The sequence below is a fragment of the Knufia obscura genome (genome assembly GCF_036327395.1).
Source record: "Knufia obscura strain CCFEE 5817 isolate CBS 148926 chromosome Unknown scaffold_30, whole genome shotgun sequence".
NCBI lineage: Eukaryota > Fungi > Ascomycota > Eurotiomycetes > Chaetothyriales > Trichomeriaceae > Knufia > Knufia obscura.
This window is the reverse complement of record NW_027042716.1, coordinates 666-19426: the sequence shown is the minus strand read 5'-3', so window position 1 is coordinate 19426 and position 18761 is coordinate 666. Positions and strand designations below refer to the sequence as shown.

Here is an 18761-nt window from a genome sequence, read left to right as displayed (position 1 = left end):
AAGGAGACCCAATACGATGAAAACGAGAAGAGTATCCACGAAGGCGATCAGCTTCGGGATACCGTGGTTCTCCGCAGCTAGGATCGAGTTGGACAGCAGGAGGAGAACTGCTGTGGACGTTGCTGGATACTACAGCTCACGATCGGCAAGCACTTATCTCACTGGTGGCACTCGAAGCCGATGCATGCTTATCGATGAACATAGACTATACAATTTACGGTAACATTGTACTAAGATCACATTACAAATGCTTGAACCTCGTGTATGGTTTCAAATTAGGGCTTTGACCCTTGCATCTTCTCCACTTCTGGCATCATACTGCGCATTTGCCATGGCTTGTTGCTGGCGCCGTCGACTAGCGGAACGCCGGAAAATGTGAGGGCACCATTTTGTTTGTTCGCACCACATGCTCCAGGTATGAGTCTGATGTGAGGCCACACATGCAGGACTTGGCTGCATTGCAGGTGTCCAATTCGTCGGGTGCTGCTCTGCCAAGGCTTCACGCATGATGACGGAATTTGGACAGGGTAGCTCGCCGCTCGTGGGCATCGACTGCCGCGTGAAATCGCATTATGATCACATTCTCGACAGACCTGCAGTCCACAGTCGGCCAACTGACATGAAGCTACTCCCTCGAGTAATAAAGTCTTGACCCAGCTTTCACCCAAATTCGTGCTAGATTGGTCAGGTGAGACTGGTCTATTGCTCAGTAATTCCAGCTTTTGGACGGAGAAAATTGACAAGTACTCCGTTACTATAACGTTTGAGGTTCTGTTCTTCTCAAAGAGCAAGACATGGTCGAAGGACTTCGTAAAGAAGAGTTCCGGAAGATCCTTCCAGCCTTTGGGATATGACACGTTAGGGGCGAAGAATTGGAATCAAAGCCCGCAAAGCTGGAGCATCGTCGACACCACGCCTGCAGAGATGGCAGAACAGGCGACAGAGCAGACGACACCTGCGGGACGAGGATGAGAGCTCAGTTCAGGATAACCACGATGAAGCATGGGGAGCAGGCTGTGCCAGGCTAGACGCCTGCGCAGCATCGACAGTGCGCGAGAGCATCACGTGATAAGACGAGTTTGGCTTGTAGCCGCCAGGCATACGTCTTGGCTAGCTGAGTTCGTCTTGTTGTCTGGGGGTGCAAATTCACGATATGCGGATTCGTGGCTGCTGCGGTGCCGCTCTTGCTAAAGACACTACGGAGACCTTATCGGCGCATGATAGTGATCGCCAGTCGAGTCTGATGAGAGACACCAGGATCGGGACTGACCGGGTTTAGATAGAAGACATTCTAAGGATGACTGGTCAGCTCAAGAGCCTCCCGTCACACAATACTGTTCGGCTGCCCGTGCTCCCCTCCGAGGTCATCGCCATGATTGGGCAGAGCTGTGTCGAGCCTTTCAGCATCACGGTATCGAAGTCGAGGTTGAGTTCAACACCACAGTTAGTGTTGCGATGTAGCCCTCCGCCTCCTCTCGGTCTGTTCCTTGTCTGCGGGAGCCTCACGGTCGGCATGCGACGAGCTGCGAACAACAAGTTCAATGGACACCTGAAGATTGGCCGAGATGCAGGCCAGGCCTGAGGAGCGAGCGAGTTCGTCCAACAGTCATGGGTAGAAGCAGTTCGAGAGGTGGAGATCACCAGTCTCGTCAGCCACGATGAGGCTCAGGATCTGGACTTTAGTCTGTTTCGGAGGCTCGAACACATCACGCTCCGACCACACCCCACAACATGGCTCGTTCAAACGGAATTCCACTCGAAGATAGAAGAAATAACCCTCGGCGAGTTCCAGTGTGCGATGGACAGCGAAGCAAGAGAGCTTTACGATGTGCTGGAGGGTACTACGCAGGAATTGCATGTACTGAAAGCGGCTTTCCGCAACGGTGTCCTCATCACGCTCATCCGCAATCTCCAAATTAACACCGACACTGTTTATCGGTCCTGGCATAACGTGTCGCTTGGCGGACCAGAGTTAGTGTCAGTGGTCAAACTTCGTCTGCTGCCATGGAAGAAGAAGAAGAAGAAGAAGAAGAAGAAGAAGAAGAAGAAGAAGAAGAAGAAGAAGAAGAAGAAGAAGAAGAAGAAGAAGAAGAAGAAGAATCAGACGACAGCCAAAAGAGGAAGACATGCGAGCGTTGTGTAGCTCGAGGTATAAACGCTTCAATTCCAGTTACCTTGTCCACTTTGCTGAGAGAAAGAGGCCGGTGTTGCTCTCAGCCATGGACACCTTTTCCGTGATCATTGCATTTTTCACATGCTTCGAATCTTCGCTCCCCAGGCTGGGCTCGCCCGCCATCGTCCTGTACCTCGGGTACTGGCTGCATCGGCTGCCTGCCTGGACATGGTCTCTGGATGGACAAGAGTGGCCGTTTGCTGACCCGGATCGTTTCTCACTGCGAGCTTCTTCTGAAGCACGGCAACGAAATGTTGTCTCATTTGGTCTTGCGGGCTCTTTTCCGCCGGTGGCGTGAGCAGGGAACGGACGTGCTCGCCGGAAGCGGAAATTGGTGTGACCGGTAGTGTTGCTCCACGGCCCATGTTCAGCACGAGTGAGTCATGCTGTCGTCCTGGTGAGCAGACATGAGGACTTTCCCCGTTTGTCTCCAACTGGCTCAGGCCGTCGAGGGTCGTTTCGGCATCGTCTTCGTTCTCCGCGCGGATCTCTTCGGACATGGTGCTGCTCGGCGAGGGAGGCGGCGCACCACAAACTATCGGACCTCCGGCTTGTCCAGGTCCAGTACCGGGATCATGTCGCCATCGCACTACTGGTGGACCAACATGCGCTGCTTGACGTTGGTTGACGGAGGCCAGCGAACGTGCTGTGGCATTTCCGGGTTCGTCCGGTGTGAAGCGTTTGTGCCTAGCGGTATCGGCCGGCTGTCTGTCCGGCTGAGGTGGAGAGCATGTCTTTCGTTTCATATGGTACAGCATCGCCAGAAGGTCGGTCTGTTGCAGTATCGAGGCTGTGACAATGCTAGTCAGGTTGGTGACAGCGTGCAGGAGGACGCCTATAAGCAGCCCATGGAAGTCATCTGAGGAAGCTTGACAGCCACCAAAAACAGGTGGGTAGGTCGTCAGGGCACCACGGTTGGGTGTGGTATGGTCACGCTTTGCATACGAAGCACTTGGAGATCCCCTAGAGGCCGTGGGTAGGCATCGGAATTCAGCGGCTGCTTCAGGTGGCATAGCTGGGTCGCGAGACCTGTGGACGGGCTCGAGATCTGGTGGTAGCGTGCCGATGAAGAGTTCATCGACTTTTTCCTCGGGGACATCTGACTTCCCACCGCTCCTGACTGCGACCAATTCGAGGCCACGCCGCATACAGATGGATGTGTATATCCTCGTCTTTTGGAGCCTTTCTAAAGGACATTGACGTCAAAAATGGCGCTGGCTGTATGGATAGCTATCTAGAACCCACTTCGAGTGGCCGCTGATTCTCATCCCCGAGTTCAGGGCTTTGAGAGTGCAAGTGCAGGACAATGCTAAGCTGTGGTGACAGGGAAGTATTGTCGGCCATCGGGAAGACACTGAGATGCAATTCTGCGTAGAAGTTCTTGCTACGAAGGTAACGAGGTGTCTGCTTGCTGGCGGGGCCCTTAGTTGCTGACGCAGCTCACCTCAGCCTTGTGATCTAGCCTTGTCCATTCCAATCTTGGATGATCTGGCTTTGCAGTTCTTAAGCCTTGCGTTTATGCGTGAAGTCGCACCGACGACCCGAGATGGCCGTGATACTCAGCAAGATCCAAGAGGAGCACCGCAAAACGATCCAAACCGAAGCGCATCGGGCTTGCCGCTTCGCAGTGCGAGTGAGGGAGGCAGGATCCGAACAGGTCATAGCTCACCGTGCTATCGAAGGTCCGCCTACCAGAAGAAATACGTTATTTGATGGAGGAATATGGCGCATGAGCAGCCAGGCCTTGACCTCACAGGCATAACCAAACAGACAACGTGGGAAGTGGTCCTGGGAAGCCTTGGACAGATACAGAACTACGACCTGGCACGATATGTCTAGAGTATGTGCTCGGTGGTTGATCAGGGACTAGGTAGAAATCCACAATTGACCGGACAGAGCCTGGACCCGACCATCGTCCTCGACATCTGGAGGCGTGGTCCCATTGTCCACGAGAAGTGGTTGGTGTGCCTGCAGACGATACGCCGCGGACAACGGTACTGAGGCCTTCAACCGAGAGCTGTTGCTGTGTGACGCAGCCACACGAAAGTGTCACTCCCACCGAAATTGGCCTCACCGCACTATGGCAACAGGCGGGCAGCGCCGACGACCCAGTGCATGATGGCAGTAAAGAGTGGTGGTAAGGGAGCCGGTGGACGTTCCGGTCGTCAAATGAGCATGACCATATAAGTGTCTGCTTTCAGCGCACCTGTGCCGTCCGTCGTCACGCTATCATGCATTGCCAATCTTATCTGCCACTCGCAGTGTACTTTTGCACTCTAGGTCTGGCGGTTGATACCACCACGGTCGGGTCCACGCCGTCCATTCACACCACCACCACCACCACCACCACCACCAGTGGCGTCTCGTACACCTACACCTGCCTTATCGACAACACCATTGAAGCACTGATTCACCGCAATGTCCTGTGGGCACTATCGACCGCCACTGCTGGAGTAGTCTCCAGCCAGCCAGGAAGCCTGATCTTGGCGACCCCCTTTTCGTCGACGGGTGTGCTCCGACCGACCGAGTGGTGTCCGTTCGCCGTCACAACGACAGGCACTTTGGTGGTGGGGACGGAGTCGTACCCCATGGACCCGATCTCTACCGCCGTGTTCTCGAGCTATTTATTCACCGGCACATCCCCAGTCTCGTTGGCGGAGACGTCCTCGACAACGTCTTGATGTCGCCTCCGATCATCTTTTACCGGCTTGCAAGCCTAGAAGCTGTCATGGACATTTCGTTTCATTTATGCGCCTTCAGAGGTTTGGCATTACGCGGCGCAGTGTGGACAGCCGAAGCTGGGTTGTCTACTGCAAACAGGCAATCACGCCGTTGCCTGGCTAGCTATAGGGAAGTCCCCTGGTTGGGCGTGGTAGACTCGAATCTAGATCATGCATGAATTCCTTGAACCAGAGCCTATAGAAGCAAGTGTCGTTTCTGTCGCCCACACGTTCGTTTCCTCTTGTACTTCCGTTTGCGGTTGCGCTTGCACAATACCACATTGACATACTGTTGGATCAGTAGTAGGCAACAACCATCGTGAGCAGGTCTTCTTATTTCACCAACATGCCAACAATCATGGTTCAAATACCCTTGACCTCCCGTGTCCTCGCCAACCAGGCGGTGTCATGAGAAATATTCACGACGATGCCCGTATGGACTTCACCAAACGCGGTTGTGTCCACCTCCCTTCTCCGGCCGTCACTCTAGCCCATTCGCAGGAAGGCTGCAGGATCCCGTCGTGTTCTTGCTCAGATTGCAGCACCCAGTCGGACACCGAAGGCATGCTCCTGACCGATGGATAGTACCCGACAGGAGCAGAAGGCTAGAAGGAACAACGAATACGACTTTGACTCTATGCTTCCATTGGTCATTCGAACCGAGCATTAGATCACGACCGGGACACAAGAAACGGCTGTACAGAAGGCGTGCACAACCCAGTGGGTCCCCAACCGAGAAAATTCCGAACAACCTCAGCATGACCCAGCTAGCAAGCAACTTGCAAGGTACTCCCGTAGCCACTACACCTGTTTTTCACATCGGCTCCCTGCGCAACTCGATCTGAAACGACCAGGCTGTGTCCTTCGGCACAAGCAAGAGAAGGACTCGTGTCTCCTTGCTTGTTGCTTGTTTCCAGCCCTATGAGCTCCGTGTGCTGCAAGGTGTATCTCAGCACGTTATGCAAATCAAGGATGCATGAACCGACTCATAGAGCTCGGCATTTTCTCCACCTTGAACCAGGCTGTGACGGTAAGCAAGTGGTGTCGCAGCCAGTCAGGTCGAGAACTCCTTTCGGCTTGTTTAACTCAGGGACTTTGATGAAATAGCTGTAATATTCGTTAAGCGAATGATTTGACATCCAGCTTTCGCAAGGATCCAGCGTCTGTCACGGCAATAACCTTGAATAATTCATTGTCCCACTTCAGAAAGCTGCTCACGTGTGAACAACCACAAGTTGGCAAGTACTGGAGAAACATGTACTCAATAGTTGGTATGTGAACATGCTCTTTCACCATGATGGCGACTCACCAGTAGAAGTTGTTCCCCGTGATTGTTGCGCTATTTCGCGTCTAGTCCGCGCACGCGCTGCAGTCCCTGCTTTTGATCGAAATGACGGTGCTGGGCACGATCGTGGTCATATCCACCTTCGGAGTCGTATCGTCACCTGCGCCGACGATCTTGACATAGGGCAGGCCCGAGCTGGTGTTGGGCCTCATGCACACGTACCCGGTTGCCCCTCGTCGCAGAGCACTAATCTAGTCGCATTCTCGGTTTTGCAGCTGTGGCAGTTCCTGATCGTGATGATGCCAATGTTCGAGTCGACGTTGCTCACCGAGCATGTCCCTCCAACGCCGGTCGTGCTGGCTGCCGCGATTTTGGGTGTCGTCACGGATCGTCGTCGAGCTCACCTGGATGAAAGGGAACGTGGGCTTGTGCTTGTCCGACCCGCGCGGCTTCACGACCACCATCGTGTTCCACATCACTGCCGCGGCCAGGGCGCCCTGTCGTACTTGTCGGCGTCAATGGACACCATCCTGGGATGCCTAGTGGCCGTACCGCTGCTCGAGCTTGAGGTCTTGGACGACGAGGCGCTCGATTTCCTGCTCGAGGTGGTGCTGCCGCGCATGTGTGGAGGCAGCTCCATGCCCGAGAATGCGTCCTCATACTCTAGCTGCACTCTGCTGCTGCTGGTACTCCTCTTCGTATTCGGGACTAAGTGCGGCATCTCGACCTCCGCCACGGCGATGTGCGCGACATCGTTCGTGCTATTCACCATACACTGACAGCAGATCTTACTCCTCATATTGGAGATCTTGTTCATCGTTGCGGACATGCACGCACTCGTATTCGTGTACTCGTTGTAGGCTATGATCTCCTCGTCGTCGTAGTAGTCCCCGTGCCTGGGGCGGAACAGCTTGACGTTCTTGCACATGATCGCGGCTATGTCGATGTCTGGTGCACCATCAGCGTCGCTCCCTGAGTCCGTTTTTGTTCCTGATCGAGATCAAGTCAATCTGTGCTTTCAGGGCCGTGGTGACGGCGTCGACGAGTAGCACGTCCCTCGTGGGCATCAAAACCTCACCAAGCCTGTTCCCTCCCTATGAGTTGATGTTCGCGATCACGTCCTCCTTCCTGGATTTGATCCCCAAGTCCTGTCGTTCGTGCTGCAGTTCATGATCGTCCTCGTGCCGGTACTGATGAGCATCCACATCAAGTTGGTGTCGCTTGTAAACTTAAGTTAGTTCGCGTTCGTGGACGTGTCGGTGCCGATGGTGTTACACCTACGCATGTCGAAGCCCGTGATCGTCTTACCCAAATGACCTACTAACTGAAGAGTCGGGCGTGAATACGCTTGCGGTGATCGCCGCCACGATGTCGTTGAAGAAGAGGGCCTTGGTATACGCCACGAAATGCTTCACGCTCATGGATACGCCTCTGTTGCCGTAGAACGTCGCGGTGTACCACTGGTTGAGCTCCTCGTTCGTGTCCCCAGCATGGATGAGAACACGTAGTCGTCATTGTTGATGCTCATGTTCGCGGTGATCATAATTGTTGTCCTGATCTTGATCGCACACACGGCCTCGTGCACGACCAACTGCGAGCGCCCGTCCTGCCCACATAGGTCAACGCGAGCGCCGACGTCTACTTCCTAATGGCCACGATCCTTGTCGACTTCAAAGTAGGCGAAGATCAGCTGCGAAAAGTTGCTCGATTCATGGGCACCGACACGGAGTTCACCGCGCACGTGATCCTCCTCGCGACCCGTCCCTTGCTCACGTCCGTTGGCTTGATCCTCATGTCGGTCAGGACGTTCCTCGACTCATGGCCGTGTCCACGTACTTGTAGTCGTGCTGGCCGTCAAAGTGAACCTCGTTCACATGTGCCTTCACAGGGATCTTATTGTCCTGGAGCGCGACCATGATCTTGCCCATTAGCATCATCGACTTCTCGTGCATGACGTCGTCCGTGTCGCTGCTGTTGAGCACCTTGATCAGCTCGGCCAGGGTCAACATCACAATCGATTGCGAATGCTTCTTCAACATGGTTAGTCCCTCGAGGCTAGTCAAACCTGTGTGTAGACCACCAATCGTTCCTGCAAAGCAAAAACGTCCTCCTCTCACAAATTTCTGGATCGTTGCTTGCGATTAGTCTGGCCTGCAGGCAACATAGTTGAGCTAGTCTTGGCATCTCTGCTGCTATACCTTTACGGCTTCGATGACCAGACTAATGCACGAGACATTGTTTCGTGGGTTCTGCTGACCACACATAGCCTCATACAGGTGAGCCTTGACCAGCTGTTCTCGGTGAGCGTGACTGACTGTCGAAGCCTCAAGCCGTTGCGCATCTACTCAGCCGGGTCCTTTCTCAGCATTTTGCTAGACTGTGCTGGATGTTTTGCTGTTGTTTCACTGGAAGATGTTCGTCATCACTAATATGCCTAGGCATCAGCTTTTGATTCTGTAGTTATACAACTATTTGAACGCTTCTGCTTGGTCTGCTCGACATCACAACCGCCACCCCACAACCGTTCAGCTGTCCCTGCGAGCGCAACTGCCACAACTCCTACATCCTTCTCTGCCCGCGCCATGTCCCAGGAGGCCAGAAAGCAAGTAATGCTGACTTCCTCAGCTGCAACCGTACTCGGCAAGGAAATTTACATCGGTATGCATATCTTACGGGCATTCGAGCTGATGGTTGGCGAGTCTCGGCTCGAAGATGCGAAGGCGCTTGTCGACGCAGACTCGAGCCTGCTAGAGCACAAGATCAACTACCTTGATCAGACTCCTTTACTTGTTGCTGCCCACCAAGCACAGTTTGACATGGTTGAGTATTTTCTAGACAAGGGAGCTCAACCAGAAGCCAGTGATTTCCTAGGACGCAATGCCGCATATTTCCTCACGCACTGGCCAGAGCAAGTCTTTAGTCACCCAAGGTTGGGTACACCAAATGGGCCTCCTACTGAAGCGGTTCTTTCTGCAGCTCTGAACGCGAAGAAAGATCTCACCGATGAAGATCCGGACCCAATATACGAGTGCTACCTTGCTCAAGGCGATCTCGCATCAGCTACTGAACGTCTGCAGGACCAACACGTAATATGCAGTCTGTGCAGGGAAAACGGGGAGTCCCTTTGGATTACATCGACGTGGGCTCTGGAGATGTGTGACAAGTGTTACAAGAAAGAGGACATTCAAGAGGCGGTTTCGAAGCATGCTTGGTTTCGCATCACTGGGATCCATACCAAACCCGAACTTTCTGACAACGGGAATGGTTCTGAGGAATGCAAGCTAGAGATCTGGCATCAAGGACCGTCGTCCCGCCTCCAAAAAGCCCTCAACTTGAGGTGAGGGGTGGACAAAATGGAAGCTTCTTTCGTAGAGGTGAACTCGTCTCGAACCGTCAAATTAGCCCTTGTCTTCGTGTCCGACATGAAATGACCAAGCCGACTGGCTAATGAGGGGTGCGGCGATGCTATTCTCTGAGCAAGCTGCTTCAAACATGTCCATAGGCCGTCGCACGGCCGTGTGGAGCTTTCGTGGGGAAAGGTTTGATGTCTTGCTTTTGCGCTATCGATGGTCAGAGCATCTGTAATCCGCCACAGATATCCTGTGGTTGCTATTGCTTCGTGACACAACCGTCCATTCACGAGACAGCAATGTTTGAGGAAGGTAAGGCTGTCCACTCCCGTTGGGGGCTGCAACTCACGCATATCAAAGTCAGCAATCCTTCCTCTGCGACAAGGGCAGAAAGTGAAACGTGCTACAGTATGTTCCCAGCCGAAGTAGCTGCGACTACCCTACTTGGTCACCCAATGTTTAGATCGGCACATTCAAGTTTCGACGTTTTGTCCCTCGTAAACTCGCATAGCGACACGAATCCCCCCGGCAGCCGTTTGCCTACCAAGGTTAGTAGCTATGCTAGACCTGAATCGATTCTTTTCTGTGACATAGACAACGTGATGGTGGAATCTTCGATCAGGCCTGCTCATCCCTCTGACGGCGGTTCCTCCCTATGTGGCGGCAAGATGGCGACATGCTTTACACGGCGTCGTACTCTTAGGGTCGGGTGGTAACGTCCATCTCGCGCAGCATGACATACTGACGGAGCTTGTGTGGAGGTCGAGACAGAAGACGACGACGGCACGGATTCGGGATGCGGAAGGTCTGGTCAAAGCTCGGCACGAGGATAGATCGTCCATCAGCTGCTCAAACATATGTCCCCTGGTGGACTGTACGGAGTTCCAACCTCGGCTCCATGAAACCCAGTTCTGATCTTCCACTTGACAGTGTCGACCTTTACTACCTGATCTAGCTCGTCTATCACCACACAGTTCGAATCTTCACCGCCAAAGCCTGGTCTACCATTGTTCTGTGTCTTTCTCCGGTAGGCCCATGTGGCCATCTCTACAGGGTCACCAGTGACCACTGGCTACCAAGAACGTTTACCCATCCGGATGCAATGAACGATGAATCAGAAGGTGTTGCGACGAGCATGAGAGGACTTGGGTTCGTGTACATGCTCATCGACCACAAGGTTCCGTTCCGAGCGACGCGACCGCATAACAGTAAGGAACGAGATTGATCTCAAAACGAACCCACACCGGCACCGCTGAACGGACTGCATGGATGCTATGCAAGGTTCGAACACGCCCGATTTGATAGGCCATGTCCACGTTGAAGCATGGGACTGCTCATCAGGAGATGAGACTCACATTTTCGTGGCGAACACACGTACGGTTGACCAGCAAGCTTGTACTGGTCGGTGGTCTTCCCACACGTCCCCTCGTCACCGCTACATAGACAGGCCTCTTTTTGCCTCGATCTCTTCTGTCTTTCCTCTTAAGAACCACTCAGTTGCATTTTACGCTCTTTCAATCCCAATCGCGGTCGCAATCTCAATCTCAATCTCAATCTCGCCTTCCTTCCAAAGGGAATCGGCCCAGACGCCCTCGAGCAGCCAATCCAAGTCGACAAGCTCATTACCATTATGCAGTACCTCTCGTTCTTGAGCATTGCCGTGCTGACCTACCGAGCAGCTGCAACGGATTTGTCATTCGAGGTGTACGGCATGTGCAAAGGCGATAACATGCGCACACTGTTGGACACTGGACTGACATGTTCGGACGGGGCCCCGATCCAGCTAAGCGGTCGGATGTGCGGGCTTACATGCCAATGTTTTGCTGGGAACATGAGTTGTGAAGGAAAGGTCCCTGGATCCTGTGATGAGATTGTCCTCGTCGACTATACAGACTTCTGCGAGTCACAGTTCTCCTGTGCTTGTCCGTCCGCTTAGGAGCCCCAGGAGTCGTCCTCGTACACGAACCGCGATCCACGCTTGATCCCAGCTGCAAGCCTGCAAAGGGCCGCAGTTTCGCAAGGTGCTCTGCGGCTCTGCCAACACGTGGTCCGTGGAGTTCGACCCTTGAGGACGCACCACTCGCTCTTCCCGTCCTCCTTCGTTCTATTGCTGGTTGGAATGGTCAACGTTGACGCGAACGAGTCCGTGAGAAGGACCAGGGTGGTCGACGGCTGATTGCCTGGCGTGTAATGACGGTCGCGTGGATGGGCGCGGTCATGCTCAAGGCGTGGTCGTCTTCCCGTGGTGCGGGGATCTGGTTACCAGCCAAGTGATACAGCCAGCGCGATAAGGACTGTACATAGCATAATGAAACAACGTTCATTACTGTTCCTACTGGGTCTGTCCGCTATTGTCGAGGTTGCTCGTAACAGACATCATTAACTAGGATGGTTTGTACATGCCTATATCGCTGCGTCCGACCACAATCAGATGATGGTATACAACCGCCTGCGGGATGGCAAGCTCCGCAATACATCTCCTCTTGTTGCGCAGCAGACACACTCGGCCTCACATATCTTTGTCACATAAGGGTGTAGCCATCACTGGTGTGCCAACAGCAATCAGCATCTCCTGTACGATAAAATCATGCTGCAGCAGCAGATTGCAAGTCGAGACGAGTCGTCAGCCCTTTCTCGCCTTCGTCCGGTCGCGACCCCGCACTATCAGTGCTAGAAATTGTCGGTGCTTGCGTCCGCGCTGTCACCCCACGATCTTGCACGATTTCTTTTGCAATATTGTCATCAAACAATGTTGTTTCAACACTCTATTCCTCAATACTTATCGTGGTACTGAAAAGCGCTCTGGCACCAACATGCCTGCATTACACACATTCTCGGCCAAGAAACACGAGATTCTTGCAGACTGTGAGACCAAACTAGGGTACACTTTCGTCGACAAACAGCATTGTTTTGCCGCTTTGAACGCAACGGGCTTTCGTCTTCGATGGTCGACCGACACGCCACCAGCTACCAAGAACGATCGTCTTGCCATACTTGGCGATATCATGCTGGATACGAACCTGGCACGTAAATGGTTCAACAACACCACCTACGACAAAGGTAGGCATGAAAAGATTCGAGCGAAATCAAAACATTGAATGCGATTCAGGCACTTGGAATCGAGCTCGGAGCGTCACGGCCAGTGATGCGAATCTTGCTTTCGTAGGCTTCAGTCATGGATTGGATCGATGCATTGCACTGGAGCCAGGAACCAGGGCTGTATCTCAGAAGACCATGGCGACCACCGTGGAAGCTCTGATTGGAGCACCTACCAGGATGGTGGTGATCTGGCCGTGGAGCAGGTCGTGTCTCAGCTCGGAATTGACCATGAACATTTTCATGCGGTAACGTACAAGTCCTCCCAGACCCATCGTTCGAGATACTACACTCTCCCTCCACTAATCGTGTTTTAGTCTTCGGCCTCCACGTGAAGGACTCCAAGACCGTTTTCGCAAGGGCGCCCGGCGACCCTTATGCCAGCCAAACTATACTCCCGTGGGCATTGATGGTTGTGCCCTCGCAGAGTATGGTCTAGCTGACATAGGGGTCCCAGTCGCTCTTACGAAGTCGATCCTGGAGTCCTTCACGTGGAGGCTCTTAGATGCCTCTCTGTGGTTCACTTTGCGAAAGTGTACGGAGTGAAGTCTTGACCATCCGGTTTTGAACACAATACCGCCATGGGGTGACACGAGAGAGGCATCCAAGTGGATTGAATTGGGGATCGGCAATTGTGTCTGGCGCTTCGGGTATGGCTTCCTCAATCTGACTTTTTGGCTACAGGCATAGATGCTTCCATGGCGTCAGATGAGCCATCTCGTTCATGAGGTTAGGATAGGAAAAGAGTGAGCTGCCAGGCGCTGCCCCCAGCAGGCTGTCCAGTGAGCATGGTTGGTTGCAGCGTTGCCAACTGCGCAGCTTGACCTCGTCGTCGCTGCGAAGCTGCGAGCTGCGACTGCGCAGTTCGCAGCTATATTAGTCATCATCTGTTTCTGTAGGCAGACCCTCCTCGTCAAGCCACCAATTGCGCAGTAGTTCGAATATCTCAAGGGTTTCGGGTGTAAGGCGGTGACGATCAGGTGCAAGTAGTCGTTTGGCTGACGAGAAGATCCTCTCGACCTCTGCTGACATTGCTGATACCGAGATAAGGTCGATAGCCATTTGTGCAAGCTTTAGAAAGCTAGACTGCGACCACCAGGTCAAGAGATTAGGTATCTTATGCTGCACGACGCCCTGATCAATATATACCTTAAACTCATCGTCAAGTGCCTTCCTCTTCACAAAAAGAAGCTCGCTATCAACGAGTAAGGGGTCTTCATCGTCAGAGGATGAGTCTTAGTTTGTACTGTTCGAGTGCGAATAATAGGTCTTATAGTGCTCGTGGACACTTTTTATCATTTGCTTGCTCCAGGCCTTGCTCCAATTGCGGTCGAAGAAGGCTTTGTGTGCGTAGGGGACGAGGAGTGTCGCTGCTGCGTAGAGGGTGTGCTGCTTGTCGGATCCAATGTAGTATTTATCAAGTTTCTGCCAGCATTGTTGGTAGGCGACAACGATCTCGTGGTTTTCGTAGTACTTTGCTTCTGCTGCTACCATTCCTTTCTTAATATGCTTCCTCAGGCCCTCGAAGGTGACTAGCCATTCCCAAATTGATCCATGCCGACCGTTGCCAGCGGAGGATTGTAGGTCTTTTTGTGCTCGGGCGAAGGGTTGCAGCGCAGCAACCACGTCTTAGAGGTGGTCCCAGTCGTCCTCTGAGAGTGTGTCCTTGTGGATCTGATCGTAGTGTCGCTGGCAAAAGAGAACAAGTCGTGGTTTGATAGTAATAGCTTGTTCAATAGAATAATAATGCGATGACCAGCGAGTATCATTGTCAAGTGCGGGCTCAAGACCTAACCGCAAAGTCAGCAAATGCGCGATGACGTTGTCGAACGACGTTGGTTCAACCTTGACGCTAGGCCCTTTTAGGCCTTAGCTAACTGTAGCCTTGCCTCTTTAGGCTTAGCATCCGCGCACCGCCCGTGCCAAGCTAGATTATTGACCAATCAGAACCTTGATGCCTGTGCACCAAGGCATCTGCATGCGCAACAATAATCCAACTTGTCAACACCACGGATTTGGTGATTTTATACCAAACAGCAGCAGGACTCACCGTCGACCTTGTCATCACCAACACTCATCTTCCTAAATGCCTCTCCCCTCTGTGCGCTTCCTCTGATGAAGACGATGAGGTTATGCAGCTTTCCAATCGCCCCCTTCTTCCTCCAAGCCTCCTAGGCCAGCTTCGCCTTTAATGACTCTGACCGAGCATTAATATCCTCACCGGCGATATCGAACTCGAACGCCTCAACGTCCTTACCATAAATAAACTCCCTCGCAGCCAGGTTAATGATATAACCAATACAGCGGGCTCGTCGAGAGTCAGGATCCTTCTCTGCTGGATCAACCCTCAAGATAGTGAGTCTAGCAGCAGCGTCATTAACTGTTGCATTGTCGCACTACAAGAAACCCAAGTCTCTAATCTCATAGTCTAGGATTACCTCAAGCAACTCTTTAGTGATTTCCTCAGCACCGTGCGCCTCCCTCATCCTCTTCAGACCCAGCAGCTTCGACACGCTGCGCAGGCCACTATCGTCCTTTACCACAAAGTGCGCGACGACGCCCAGTATTGCATATCGATTTGGCGAGGTCCAAATATCAAAAGAAAGATGAATCTTCGACTACGATGACTGCAATAAGGCCTTGATCTTTTGCTTCTCCCTCCCGAACGCAGTCACCGCCCAATTGCGCAGTGATGCCCTCGACAATGATATATTAGCAAGCGCAGGGCTGGCTGCTATCAGCATTTCTCGAAAAGACTGCGAGTCAACCTTATTCAAGGCAATATGCTCGATAACGAAGAACCGCAGTACCTTGTGCTGAAATCGGTTGACGTTAATTGTGTGCATTAACGTCTTGAATATCCTCTACCTCCTCCTCCTGCTGCTCGCTACTCTTTCCAATTGCGTGAGTCAGCTTCAAGTGCTTGTGCGCCATGAACGCAGCCTCTCGACTTATCACAACGAACTTATCGCACTCCCTCTCACCACACAACCAGCCAGCAATCTTCGTAGGATTAGCAGGCAGGGCATAAGTCTGACCGTACGCCCACCACCGAGAGGTTTTACTCGGACTTGGATTGCACAACACGTACAATTGGCTATTGCGACTGTGACGGTACTGCGCTGGAGGGTAGGGCTGGCCTAGCCAGTAGCGGTCAGTCATAGCACTCATCTTAACGGTTAATATCGCAATCTACAACACCACGAAGCAAGAGGACGAAGCAACAACTGCTATTACTATACCTACACCGCCTTCCAAGACGCTATACCTATTACACCACGCCAAGGAACTGCGCAGCGAACGCAGTTCTATCCCAGACGAAGCTGCGACTGCGCAGCTTAGCTGCGCTGCGCAGTTTTGGCTGCGCAGTTGGCAACGCTGGTTGGTTGATCAGACAGAACATGAACGTACCGACCAAATTCACTCATTAAATAGCACATTACAGTGCCGCAGACTCGAACTGTAAGGTCTTGTCTCTCCAAACCTATAGCATTACATAGAAGCTCTTCATACAATCTCTCTCTGCCTGTGCCTGATCAGAAGTGGCCGACCTACAGATGGTCCAACAATCCCAGCGATATTAGTGCGGGTCAGGAGGTGTGCCGCTAGGCAGGCTGACAACGTCACAGACACTGCCGTCACACCCGGACAGGAGGCAAACAGCATGCATGTCATGCGAACCCATTACCGTCCCGCTGACCTGCTCATCCACAACACAATCGCAGGTGGAGGGGACAAATGCCGAAGTCTGCCACTAACTAGATCGCGAAGCTGTACGCCGATCTACAAACCGATCTGCAAGCCCTACTGCTCCCTTACAATGACAGGCCTCACAAGAACGACTCGGCGCTACCAGAAGTCGAGGCTACGAACAAATCTTCTTGGCCGCACTCTTCCTCGCCAAATGATGTTTCGGCCAGACACGACACGAAGGCACTATACGAGAGCCAATTGCGGATACTGTCCAAGGCATGAGCGTTATAAGCATGGTGAGGGAAGAGCATATGTGTTACGTGAGATAAGCACGGTCAGTCTAGTACATGAACCTCGAGGCAAGAGAAGCAATGTGAGCAAGCTCTATGGCATCAGGACGAGCTCCAACGATGCCGGAGCACGAGGATGAGCAGAGCACTGGCCACCAAAGAGGTGACTAAGGAGTTCGGAGTCATACATATCTCAAATGCGGCACAAACACTATCGCGTAGCAAGAACTCGTCGTCTAAACGGTCTTCGATACGTCTCTGTGTGATCAACTCATCGTTGCCATCCAGTTGTGGTCAGGGTATGGCTGCAGAGCACTTCCGGCGCCTTATGAAACACAGAGGTCGGACGGAGCCTCCAGCAGATCGGGGGTTTCGTGTGTGCGAACAAGCACGTGCGTATTTCCAGCGTCTGGAACGTGTCCTCGCGGATGTGCATCTTCTACCTCGATATCTACGCCCAGGGCATGAGACGTAGAGAATCCCACCTAGGGCTAAATCCGTGCGACAGAAGCTATGCACCATATCACTGGAGATTGCATCTCTAATGCCTCTTGAAACCATGATAGCCCTGGTGCTGTGCAGTCACATCGAAGCTGCTGGAGCGAGTCTCGCCACTGTGCATGCCAGCCATCGCTGCGGCAAAAGAAGCCTTTTCTCGATGTAGTGATCTGGTCTCTCTTACGCCTCATTCGCTCGTGCCACGCCGTGGACTCTTTCTGGCATCGGCTTCACCATCACGGGCATCGCGAGCATGGATGGCAGCATCACTTTGGTGCACGTCCAGTGAGTGGAGGACAGCGCTCAAGCTGGCCAGCGGTGACTCGTGCATAGATGTTGCCTCCAACACTTGTGTAACATCCACTGGGCTATGGTCCAGCCACTCCTGTGTGCCTTGCCCGTGGTCATTGTCGACATTGTCGCTAACGGCATGATCGTCGTCGTCGTCGGGGCCATCTCCATCGTGGTCGTTACCGTCATCCTCCAGGTCATCGTCCCAGTGCTCCGAGCTTCCTTCAGACATCGTGGTCTGGTCGTGATAATCCTCGGCGCTATGCTCGGTCTCGGAGTCGCGTTCAACAAACTCCTCGTCGCTCTCGCGAACGTCGTCCGCTTCCGTTGCCGCGCTTACGGTGCTTGCGGTGGTTTCATCGTCGCCCTTGTCTGCAGACACTTGGTGAAAGGATGCTGAACAACAACACCAACAGTGAGGACAACAACGACGGTCAAGTGGTTGTGGCATGGTTGGGTGAGAGACCACACCGGCGATCTCGGCTGTGAACTTGAGATGGTGGAAGGGGCCCGTACTTTGAAACCGGACACCCCCTGTGGTCATCAGAAGGACCAAAGTGAGACTCTCTATGGGCCCATCTAGAGCAACAATGGCAAGCACCACGAGTTTCTGGTTGACGGCGACTCTGTACAGCCACCGGTTCTCGCGGTCTTGTCACCGCCCGACTGCCGTGGCGGTGGCTGACCTGTGCCACGCATAGTCATGGCCAGGCTGACTCCAGGTACAGTATGCACCGCCAGACAGTGCCACACTCCTGTAGTACATGCTGCAGGCCACTCCACCGGAGAACGAGGTCAGAACGGGACTCCCCGATCGATGGCCTCCAGCAAGCGATGCTTGGACGAGTCACATGGATGTCGTCCCTCGAAGCCATTTATCGACCTTGGAACGCAGTAAGCCCATGGTACACTCCTCCTCCTGGCTTCTGTCTACTTTTCTCTCCCGTGGCCACAGCATCCGGCATGTCCTTGTGTTCTTGCTTTGACTGTGGTGCCCAGCTTCGAGCGCAGTGGGACGGGGTCTTCGATGCTCGACAAAGGTCGGCACAACAGCAAGCCTCGCTGGCGGTCAAGCGGGAACGACTACAGACCGTCTCCAACGAGGTGGTGGGGGACCACGTTGGCATGGCGGCACCTAGGTCGCACCATATGCTGATCCCTCTGTCGACGGTGATGGCGCCTCAAGCATACGACGACCCCGGCCCACCACTGTGCTCATGCCCAGAATGCCAGATCCAGATCCACGTCCGACTCGAGAACGTGTGTCGTGCCCAGAGGGTATCGGCACAGAAGCGAGCATCACTGGCGAGCCAGCTGGCACAACTTCAGAGGCTCTCGCAAGAAACATTACACCACATAGTCCGT

General features: G+C 53.3%; 8 protein-coding genes across 8 annotated transcripts; 3 read left to right on the top strand and 5 right to left on the bottom strand.

Annotated features, from left to right (window-relative positions):
- Positions 1-1798: 1798 nt before the first annotated feature.
- Positions 1799-2143, top strand: PMZ80_011200 (uncharacterized protein; the record flags this gene model as incomplete). Its single annotated transcript, XM_064879588.1, has 1 exon — positions 1799-2143. The coding sequence occupies one exon, from the start codon at positions 1799-1801 to the stop codon at positions 2141-2143; it is 345 nt and encodes a 114-aa protein (XP_064724643.1).
- Positions 2144-2250: 107 nt separating this feature from the next.
- On the bottom strand, positions 2251-3321 carry PMZ80_011199 (uncharacterized protein; the record flags this gene model as incomplete). Its single annotated transcript, XM_064879587.1, has 1 exon — positions 2251-3321. One exon carries the CDS (start codon positions 3319-3321, stop codon positions 2251-2253), a length of 1071 nt encoding a protein of 356 aa, XP_064724642.1.
- A 3332-nt stretch (positions 3322-6653) lies between these two features.
- Positions 6654-8217, bottom strand: PMZ80_011198 (uncharacterized protein; the record flags this gene model as incomplete). The annotated part of the gene is made up of 4 exons (XM_064879586.1): positions 6654-7126; positions 7500-7650; positions 7952-7967; positions 8015-8217. 4 exons carry the CDS (start codon positions 8215-8217, stop codon positions 6654-6656), a joined length of 843 nt encoding a protein of 280 aa, XP_064724641.1.
- Positions 8218-8760: 543 nt separating this feature from the next.
- PMZ80_011197 (uncharacterized protein) lies at positions 8761-9519 on the top strand (the record flags this gene model as incomplete). The annotated part of the gene is made up of 1 exon (XM_064879585.1): positions 8761-9519. The coding sequence occupies one exon, from the start codon at positions 8761-8763 to the stop codon at positions 9517-9519; it is 759 nt and encodes a 252-aa protein (XP_064724640.1).
- Positions 9520-12341: 2822 nt separating this feature from the next.
- Positions 12342-13063, top strand: PMZ80_011196 (uncharacterized protein; the record flags this gene model as incomplete). Its single annotated transcript, XM_064879584.1, has 2 exons — positions 12342-12588; positions 12942-13063. The coding sequence occupies 2 exons, from the start codon at positions 12342-12344 to the stop codon at positions 13061-13063; spliced, it is 369 nt and encodes a 122-aa protein (XP_064724639.1).
- A 437-nt stretch (positions 13064-13500) lies between these two features.
- Positions 13501-13686, bottom strand: PMZ80_011195 (uncharacterized protein; the record flags this gene model as incomplete). Its single annotated transcript, XM_064879583.1, has 1 exon — positions 13501-13686. The coding sequence occupies one exon, from the start codon at positions 13684-13686 to the stop codon at positions 13501-13503; it is 186 nt and encodes a 61-aa protein (XP_064724638.1).
- Positions 13687-14795: 1109 nt separating this feature from the next.
- Positions 14796-15795, bottom strand: PMZ80_011194 (uncharacterized protein; the record flags this gene model as incomplete). Its single annotated transcript, XM_064879582.1, has 3 exons — positions 14796-14970; positions 15025-15158; positions 15493-15795. 3 exons carry the CDS (start codon positions 15793-15795, stop codon positions 14796-14798), a joined length of 612 nt encoding a protein of 203 aa, XP_064724637.1.
- Positions 15796-17292: 1497 nt separating this feature from the next.
- Positions 17293-17768, bottom strand: PMZ80_011193 (uncharacterized protein; the record flags this gene model as incomplete). The annotated part of the gene is made up of 1 exon (XM_064879581.1): positions 17293-17768. A coding segment is annotated over one exon (476 nt), but the record flags the coding sequence as incomplete, so codon positions are not given.
- Positions 17769-18761: the final 993 nt, after the last annotated feature.